Genomic DNA, 10567 nt, shown 5'->3' on the forward strand with positions numbered 1-10567 from the left:
ACATCTTTAAAAGGACAGAACGGTCTACTATTATACATTTATATGAGCCATCTACTGATTTTAAGCGAATTTTTTCAGATATAAAATTCTTTTAAAAAATAAAAATAGAACAAAACAGATTTTTATAACATTCTAAGTTCTTATATAAATCTAAATTTGTTCCTTGTGAATCGCAGGTACTATTATTTGATTATTATCCATTAATCTCGTCACTGCTTGGACAATACACATTCAAAAAGGCGTTAATAGAGACACGTGAAGCTCTTAATTTGTTTATATCCTTTAAATATTTCGTAGCCAACTTTGATTTTTTACTTGTCCTCATATCGAGATCAATCTAAGCGGTCAAGGTTTCCAATAGCGCAACTCTAATAATATGGAGACGGGCACGGCTGCAACGACCGTGAACTGCCTGTCAGAAATTGCGGAGTGGCCGGCAACAGCTGACAGCTGGACAACGATCGCGATTATACTCACGCGGCTCTGTTATGTTCGCAGATCGTACTTGATCCTTGGCCAAGAGAGTGACGGCAGTGGCCAAGGTGGGCTCACGGTGACACAGAGGTCGATCGTCATCGAGTGGCGCGACGAATGGCACCGTCGAATGCGCCGTTTCCAACGAAGGGCGAGATCGTGCCATTGAGATGCTCGTACGTCGCGGAAAGAGAGGAAGAGATAGAAAGCAAGATGGAGAGAGAGAGAAAGAGAACGAGAATGAGTGAAAGAACGAGAGAGAAAGAATGAGAGAGAAAGAGGGTGTGTACGTATATGTGTATGTTTGTGTGTATGTGAGACTGAGAGAGAGAGAAGAAGAAGAAGGAAGAGAGTAAGTGAGTGAGAGAAAGAGAGAGAAAGGAGAAAGAAAGAAAGAAAGAGAGAGAGAGAGAAACAGAGAGGAAAAGAGAGAAGTCAATCCCCTCCCAATCGTGTTCGTAGGAACCTGCATATCTTGATTTCCCGACCGCGAATACCGGTATCGGGGTGCCGATTTTATTTTGCGCGCGATACTTGTCGACGATCCTACGTCGAAAGCAAGATACGAGAAAGGAGAACGAAAGGGGAAGCAGCGATTTTTCCAAGACGAGCGCGTCCGCCCCGCGAAATGACGCGAGCAATGCACGTTTGTAGAAAGGTTGCATGGTCGAAGGCGACCGTACCGTCGTGAGATAAAATCCCGAAGGGATCCACAGGCGCGATCGATCGTTCAAGATACACGCTAATGAATAAGCACTAAAATATCAAACGATTTGTATTATCAATCGACTGCATTTGTAAATTTCTTTCCATTTTTCGTTTCGATCTGAAGAACTCTTAAACTTTGCCCTGGCTTTCGCCAAACACGTGTTTCTTTTGAATGAAACTAGTCACAGTTTTTTATTCTAACACGGTAATTCGCTGTTCGGACGAATAGCGTCTGAGGTATACCTAACGTCTCTGTAGAGCAGGCGCATTCCCTCGATGTCGATTCACTCCTGACATTTGTTGCGCGACATTTCTCCGTGACAAGCGATTTATTGAACGGCATGAATCTTTGAGGGCTCGCCGTCGTACCCGTTCGCACCCGATAAATCGCGTGTCCGTGAGAAATGTCGTAAGATAAATGTCGGGTCGAATTTACGCGACAGATTCAATTACTCTGGAATACCGCAAATCGTCGCCGGTATGGTGTTCCTGGCGGTACAGCCGTTACTCAATGGCGAATAATCGCCCGAATATGTCGTCGTTTCTGCACCATTAATACTACATCCAAACCAGATTCGAACGAAAGATATTCATTTCCGTATCATAATGTTCGTAGCGCGCAGTCACTGTCGCGATCAATAGAAATTGATGGTTTTAATTAAGTTTGCGTGCAACAATATTCAACAGGATCGCGAGAGAACGTGATATTAATATCGCTATAACATATATAAAATAATCGAGCTCTTTCAAAACGCTTCTCCGACGCTTCGATGGTAATTCATATTCATCAACATCAATTTGCTATATACAAAACATGGACGTGTAATAGATTGTGCGCGATGTGATGCGAGCGTGATATGTACGAACAGGGAGCGTTAATGCATCTATATTATAGAAGGCACTGTCATTAAAGCTTAATAGATTCGGCAAAGCGAAATCAATTTCAAAAATCGAACGATATCGCTGACGCACGATGTCTTTAATCTTGTTCATCCTCTTTCATTTTATGAGCAGAAATTGTAGAGATGATTGAAAGAGGGACACACAAGCAGAACTTCCGTTTGAAGACAAATTCGATTCGTGCTTTTGTTTCTTTAGGCGTTAATAATTTTGCTACGTTAGTAGAAATGTATCTAATTGTAAAGTATTCTGTAAGATAAAATGAAAATCATAATTTCTCGAAACAAGATCTTTACTTATATGTGACTCTTTTCTACATCCGTTTCAATTTTGCTGTCCTAAGTTTCATTTTATTTCTTCGAAAACGAATCGTAAATATACTGATTACCTTTCGTAACTTATAATTTATTTTATTTATTAATCTTTTTCTTCAAAAATTATTCCGAGTTTTAAATACCTATGTAAAGAACAATGACGTATAATAAAATTGCGCTATGTATATGATCGCAAATTATGCATCGTGGCGATCTTTCTACGTCGCGGAATAGTAATGGCGAGGTGAAGGTACGTGTGATAATATGTATGCCTCGACTTTATTCCTGAGAAAACCGCGGCACACCTGCTACGGAAGCATGATTCAACCGCGTCCAGCATTGGAGGGCTCGTATCGCCGTCGGTACTAAAAGGCCGGTCTCGGGTAGACAAGCGCAAAATGCGTATGTACATGTACCACGTCTAGCCATTTCAAATCTGATTTATTCGCGGCCGCCTTGTGTCTTGAGAGCCGGTGCACTCGGAGAAAGTGGGCGTGAGAGGGAAACAGCGCGAGAATCCAATGAAACCACGAGAGAGGCAAAAGGAGAAATGAAAAACGGACGCGAAGCAAGTAGATAAGCAGAAGATACGTTCGGACATAAAATATATTTTACCGTTATATATTATCATTAAGGGTATATCACACATCGGAATCTGAGAAGCTTTATCGTTATGATCGTCTTGCTAGAAAGTTAATGTGACTCTCGGTCATCCGTTAAACATCACCAGAATACAGAATAGTGAATCTTTACTTCTCTTTGGTCGTTTTGAAGATTTTTCTTGAGCAAAAATGCCAAAAGAGATTATTATTGAAAATGGTTATTTGTTGTAAATTTCCAATATACTATTAAATATCTTGACACAACCAATCCTCAAATTATAAATTTATAGAAGTCCACTTTAAATTTAAAAAAATTAATTTCTACTATCTCTTCATATTTTACGCTTAGTTTTCGAGAAACTTTTAATTGTCAATTATTTATGACTTAAAGATTATTCGTTTCTCGATATTTTCTCAAAGGAAATCAACTATAGATTTTTTTAAAAATCCGTGCAAATTGTACGAGCTGTATACGTTTTATAGCATCAATCTCTCTCAACAGCGTTCTCTCGCCATAAAGATAATGATCGCGTTTTAGTATTGCTGCAGAGAGTAAACGTTTGCTCAGACACCTAAAATCTGTACATATCAACGCGAAAGCGTGAATATCCACTTTGCTTCTGCAAATTCGATTGATCAATGACATTTGAGATGTTCAAATATGTTGATTTGTTTGAATTGGATGACCATGTTGAAGCATATCGCGCATATCTTGTACTACGGAGACGTCGGTACGTAAGATAAATCGACCCGGACGCATTCGGTTCTACGGACAGCTATTAGGAATTCGTGGCGTACGGATTTAAGTCGTCGACGAGCATCCGTTTTGCTCTGCTTAAACGCTTCTTCCAGCGCGAGCAAGATGCGCTCATCTAAAATTGGAACGTATGGCATTCGCGCCGAGAAACGGATACGCATGTCGTGTTTAATCGAAAGTGATGTATACAGGGCCACGCGTTTCGCAAATCGACTAAGCAGGCGTGACCGAACAGCGAGTGTCTGTGTTAAATAATCTATTCGACGAGATAGATAAATGTCTTCTTCGACTCTTGTCTTAAAGTTCTACATAAGGAGAAGCAAATTTTAAGATGCTAAAGAATTGCATTGTGCGTTATTTTTTTGCAATAAACGGCGGACCGCTCGATCGTAAATGGCACAAAACTCGTCCCCGGGCTTCCCCTCCCTCTCTCATGACTTCTGTTTTAATTTATTTATTCTTCGCTCGCTCGATCATCGCGCGTCGTACCGTACTCATATAGAAATATCACACGCGTTCGTTGAATGTAGATTTTCTTGTACATTTTCTATATAAATTATTAAGATCTTTTTCTAGCTGGTATATTATATTACGTAGTGGAGAAAGAGGAGAGAAACACAGTAGAGAGGCTAAGCACACTGACACGTGTCGCGACGTGAGTCGCGGGTTTATCGATCAATGGTGACACTCTCCCGGATCGTTTTGCGTCACGGATTTTCCAGGCGGCGACGACGACGGCGGTGTCGTTCGGTTAATCGTCGGTCGTGAAAATCGCTGATCTTTATAGCATAATATATAATATATATATATATTTCTTCGATGTAAGTACGATTTAAGGCAGTACGGCATGAAATATCGATAAAGAGATCATTTAGCGTACAATAAAGATCAGTGGGGATTGTTTGAGAATTATCACGTGTTACTCGACATAATCGATGACTCAGCTGCGATTAAGGCGCCCACCTGTTACGTCCCACCTGATCCTTTCCGAATTCCTGATATCAAAACACCAGCACGCGAGAAGACTATTCTTTCAGAGTTAAGTCTTTCTCGCGACAGTACGATAAAAGGATACGCAAATATCAAACGGCACAAGCGCATTATTTATAGAGGTAATAAAATAATATGTAGAAACGTTTATATATTTGTAACCACGTGCTTTGTGGTTCGATAAGAAAACAATTTTGAGACTAACTTTGATCCTCCGAAGGGAACGGGGGCGTAATTTAACGCTACTCAATTTTATGACGTCGTTGCGATAAAATCTCGCTCCTCCGTCTACGCTACAAAGTGTATCGAATTATAATAACCAAGATGCGAACCATCACACACGATGTCGCGCCACGATGTCGTAATAGTTACAGCGCTGCGATATTATTAAAAAAAGATACGACGTGACAGAAAATTGTATATCGATACGCTACAAAATCGCGTAGTGTAAACATGCTGTTACATGCGATAAGAGAGGCCATCCTTTATGCATCGCGTTTCGAGCCAAGTTCCTAAATTGCGCCGAATACGTTCTCCTCCTAATATGTTTTCCTTATACGATCGATGTAAACCTTCTTCCTTCTAGCACGACGAATGAAGAATAATGCAAGAAAATCAGAACGAGGAGGAAATGCAAAGTGCACGTGTTCGCGTTCGAGGAGGAACAATCATCGACGCTCGTATCGAATTAGCGCGACGATAGTATTAACATTCATTCGTTTAGATGCTAATTGCAATGCATGAAGTGCATATTATCTTTGAATCTCCGTGTGATTAATGAGACTCTAACTCTTATATCCACATCGACATAACACAAGTCACGATAAATTTTTCCTTTTCAACCGTTAATAATTAAAAATTATTCGTGCATTCGTATATTAAAAAAAATTTTTTTCCTTTTCAATCGTCAGTAATTTAAAATTATTCATGTATTTATATATTATAAAAAAAAACATTTTAAGCAATGTACAATAAGTTAATCTGTTAATTAAAGACATTTATAATCGCAAGAAAAAATAAGCGGAATACCTGAAATGCAATATATTTATAGAGCGATTTTCGACTTCACAAAGAAAAAAAACGGTTTGTCATACAAAAATATTAAAAAATTATTTAGATGTACGTTTTTCTTGATGTCGATAGATCTAACTACACGTTGAATGTTAAATCAGATTTGAACTATAGCCGCGCTAATCACGTGCGAGCGTTTCTTTTCCGGAAGAGAATCCCGTGGGAAACAGATCAGATGTGATCGCCCTTGTTCTTGAACGAGGAGAAAACAGTCGTACGCTCTTTCGTGTGTGCCGTAGTTGACAATGTATGTATGTACTTACGATTTTAACGATGGTTGAACGTGATGTCGGTGGAAACCGATTCTGACGGGCGATCGATAACATCACAGATGAACGACGGATGTTCACGTCGTTGCGTCCGCGAGCCAATAATACTACGTACTACGGAGACGATCGATCTCGATCCTCGATCGATCTTCACGTTGCAAAACGATGAGCCCTGAAATCAAAGATCGCGGCGATTGAACTTTCGCATTCCGAGTTTCGCACCGAGGTTCTTACAATGTAGACTTGCAATTATTATTTCAAATTGAATTGAGCTATAATTAAGTCTCAATTGTAAAACAATTACATAATTTTGATAAAAACTCGAGAATTACGTTAAATTTTATTATTTTTTAATAACAAGAAACGGAAATAATAAAAATTGTTTCTTATTTTTTATATAATATGTAATTTTTTAATATATCTAATAATTTTTATTGATGAAACTTTCACATAACAAAATTTTTTTTAATTGTTAACATGATACATACAATAAAAACATAATTCGATGATTCTGAATTTTTGTGAAATTATATATAATATATATTTCACAAAAATTCATAATTATTGGACTGTTAATTTTTTTTTTCGTAAAAAATAAGGAAAAGAGGAGTCAGAAAATGAGTATCAAATTTTAATCTTCCCACAAATATATGTATCACACGTAAAATGTCACTAGTGAATATTTGCATTCTCGAGTTTTTTCATGATTTATTTTATTTGGATTTTCGCAATCTACAGAAAAATTAAATTGGAATTTACATATAATTTTTCTCTAAATTGGATGTGTTTATACTAATCGATCTAGCGCCTTTATTTAACTTGAAATGAGATCTGTCGTCTCCATTACCTACGCTATAATTACATGTATAAAATGTACCAACTTAAGATAGCTTTAGATTAAGATTAAAAGACTATATCATCTATTCGCGAATAATACGTACAGTCGGGGATTAAAGAGGCCTTTTTCGCGTGCGATCGAAACCAATAGATCGGACATGCAGACCGCGCATGAATAAAATCATTTATTATCGCATACGTAAGGGAAGGGAATCAATTTTCAGCTTATCGTTGAAGGAATTAAAGGAAAAGCAAAACAAACTCGAGAAGAATTCAGAGTCAATAAACTCGCCACTCGAATTCCATCGCGTACCCGAAGGGCACTTTCAAGTGCGAAGGCACTTCGATCGAATATTCAATCTCTCGAGGATTGAATATTCAATCTTGCTGAATGTTTCTCGACAAGTTAAGCATATATCTCGAATACATTCATCTCGACATGATTTAGATTTTTAACAACTCTCCTTAACGTTACGTTACTTAACATTACTACAAACTGTCTCAAATACTGAAATTTACTTATAAGCCAATTAAAACATTTAATACAAATTTTGTTATTAATTTTAATATATTCTAAATTATTAAATCTATATGAGACTATCTTCACATACAAATTAAATGTTAGAATAAATAAACTTTAATTTGAACTTGAAAATTAGCATATCGAAAAATAAAATATACTTAAGGCATTTTTGCATTATCGAGTAAGGCATTTTCAAATTTTTACAAAATTTTCGTACATATATACATATTTTACAATATAAAATAATTTTCCAAGATAAAATAATCATATATATATTTAAGAATTTTTCAATTGATAAAATTATTTAATTTTATTAATATTCTCGAATTTAAAGACTCTTCGATAATAATCTGCAGCTATTTTATGGATAGAGAGTCTCTATCTGTAAAGAACGCAACGTAATTTCCTCTTCACAATATTTCTAACTTATTATATTGCGCACGTGTGATAGATCGCCAACAATAATTACATTGCGACCAATAATAGAAGAAGAGAGAGAGAAAAATCGATGTTATTGCAACACACGCTTGATTTCACATGGGTTAGCCAATTAGTTCTCGGTGACTTTAATCCCTGACTGTCGCGTACAGATATGACATGATATAACGTTAACGGGCAACTTATCCACGCCCCTGTACGTAATTCGATGTAACAAAATAACTCTATCACGGCTAAAAAAAAGTGTATTACACACGAGTTTCTCCCAGGCCGAGAATCGTCGCCGAGAAGGAATGCGACTTTTATTCGGAATTTACGAACGGCAAGTACATATATCGTAGAAGTTGTACGCGATGTTACGCAGTAAGAGTATGCTATTTATACCTCCGCATTAATCGATTGCTACTGTACCGATTATCACTTAGACTCGATTAAATTATTAAGTGTACCGTCGTGTATTGTGGTGTAATAAATGTGATTAGTTGTACGAGAAATAAATGCAATCCGTACATAAGAACTGCCGCGCCTATCCTCTCGACCGCCCAGCCAGAAATAATCTGTCGAATCGATGTCGATTTGACATCAATGCGTCGATAAATGCATTATACTGTCGAATACTGATTGATATTTTTGTTATTTTTTATCTTGTCATAATTGTTTTTATGTTAATTGAGCAGTTGCGAATATTTCTATTGTGATTTGACCAATTCACTACATCGAACACAGTATATACTTTATATTACTGTGCTTTTCGATTTTACTGATTTTATTGATTTGACATAGAACTGGTCGAAGGACAATATATAGAAATCTTATAGAAATATTTTGTAATTGCTGAATTAATATAAAAAAAAAACTATAATGAGGCCGAAGATGACAAAAATATCAACTAGTATTCGACATCGACCATTTATCAACGTATCGACGTTAAATCGACGTCGATTCGACTAATTATTTCTGACTGGACGTTTATAACATCGCTGAGATTTTTTTCTTTTTTTTTTATTACCAGAATTGATTTCGTGTAAAAGTTCTATTTATATATAGTCATATATGTAACACAATTATTTATTTTTTAATTCATCTCTTCTTGCGAAGCGACACGTTGCTTCCCGACGTTCCTAACTAATACAGTCAAAGTTCGAAAATGAATTTTATGAAATTTATAACAAAGATAAAATGAGCAGTAATGTGTAACATCCAATACTATAACTCGCTATTAATTTTACAACAATTATTATATTGTACGATTATTTCAACTCAGTTATTTCGTTGTAGATACATTAGATACATATGAACCGTATTCTCGCAAGAAATTAACATATATTTCCCCTGTTACCCGTTCGTACCTGTCTCGGCTAGTCGGCTTACTGTTTCTCGGTTTCGCCGCAACGCCGAGAGGCCGTTAGCGCACGGAACTGAACTTTTCAAATCGCGCCGTCCCGCGCTACGAGACTCGTTTCCCGACATGAACCTCCCTTCGCTTTTCGCGGATGCCTCGTTCGCGCTTTTTCGATACATTTAACGCCTCTAAGACTGGAACAATAAGGCTGTACATACCTGTCCATACGTGATCGTTGCGCATATTGCTCTCTCGATGCACTTTCGACGCGGAAATGATTTCGATCGACTCCGGCGGATCGACTCCGGCACGTAGAAGCGGATCGCTCCGAGATTGGAATCGCAATAAACGGCGATCGCGCGCGATACTTGACGCGATACTCGCGAAGAACGTCCGACGAGACATATTCGCGGTGTAATCTCTCGCGCGCGAGAGATCCTTTCGTAGGCGAGGACATAATCGCGGAAAAGACGGAGAGCGGTTGAACGCGATCCTGCGATCACCGCGGCGCGTTCCGACTGGTTCCGACCGACTGCGATTAACGTTAATGAGAGATTCACCGCGAACCGCGACTCGCGAAAACGGTACTGCCAATCGCAGCGCTGAAAACGCCACAGTTAATGCCTTCCGACTTTTTAGGGCGCTTAGGTTGCATCTGGATATTCGATCATCGTAGCTGTTGGTTCAAAAATCTCAAGATATATCAATAAATTGTATAATTCCTAATTTTATTATACATATATCTGTAATCTTCTAAATATTTCATGTTTAATCCTTTACCCTCGTAAATGTGTAATGTTTAAATATAATGTTTAAAAGATATCATATAATAAAATTACAAATTATGCAATTTATTAATTAACACCTTTAGATTTTTAATCAATAATCACGATAATTGTGCTTCAAAAAAAAAACTCAAAAGCTTTAAAATGTCAGATAACTCCAAGCCACGATAAATATTCAAGTACGATTGAAAAACGTTCGTTTTAGAAATGGGAAGCCACAGTGGCGACAATGGCTTTTACAGCGGCTTACGAAATTCAATGCAGAACTCACATTCACGCAAACATTGCAACAATTAATAGAAGCGATATCAAAACAGCAAGATCGCAAGATGTAATCGCTGAGAGCGAATTATAGAACGAAAATATGTGTACATACCTGCTGGTAATGATCACTGAGTGCATCCGCACTCTCGATGCGCGTCGGCGAAACGATACGAGGGTCGAGGACGATTCCGACCGACTACTCGGGCAATGCGAAATCGTATACGCCGGTACGTGACATTTAACGTGTTACGAAGAACGTACAATCTTACGAGATACATCCGCGACAATCTTTC

At 37.7% G+C, this 10567-nt stretch overlaps 2 protein-coding genes across 5 annotated transcripts in view; one reads left to right on the forward strand and one right to left on the reverse strand.

Moving 5' to 3' along the window:
- The window catches only part of LOC139774695 (uncharacterized), a 192825-nt gene extending 186616 nt beyond the window's left edge, over positions 1-6209 (reverse strand). For 2 of the 3 annotated variants that reach the window (XM_071710127.1, XM_071710124.1), the window contains exon 1: positions 6080-6209. The gene's annotated coding sequence lies outside the window, so the exon portion shown is untranslated. The remainder of the gene's footprint in view (positions 1-6079) is intronic. The other variant, XM_071710126.1, reaches the window with a different exon arrangement.
- The window catches only part of LOC139774688 (netrin-1), a 189244-nt gene extending 180844 nt beyond the window's left edge, over positions 1-8400 (forward strand). For both annotated transcript variants that reach the window (XM_071710106.1, XM_071710108.1), the window contains one exon: positions 499-8400. In XM_071710106.1, the coding sequence (XP_071566207.1) occupies positions 499-643 (145 nt within the window). In that variant the 3' untranslated portion in view covers positions 644-8400. The remainder of the gene's footprint in view (positions 1-498) is intronic.
- Positions 8401-10567: the final 2167 nt, after the last annotated feature.

The sequence above is a fragment of the Temnothorax nylanderi genome, unplaced genomic scaffold (assembly GCF_030848795.1).
Source record: "Temnothorax nylanderi isolate EJ_2023f unplaced genomic scaffold, tnyl_v1.0 TNYL_tig0085_pilon, whole genome shotgun sequence".
In the NCBI taxonomy this organism is placed as follows: domain Eukaryota; kingdom Metazoa; phylum Arthropoda; class Insecta; order Hymenoptera; family Formicidae; genus Temnothorax; species Temnothorax nylanderi.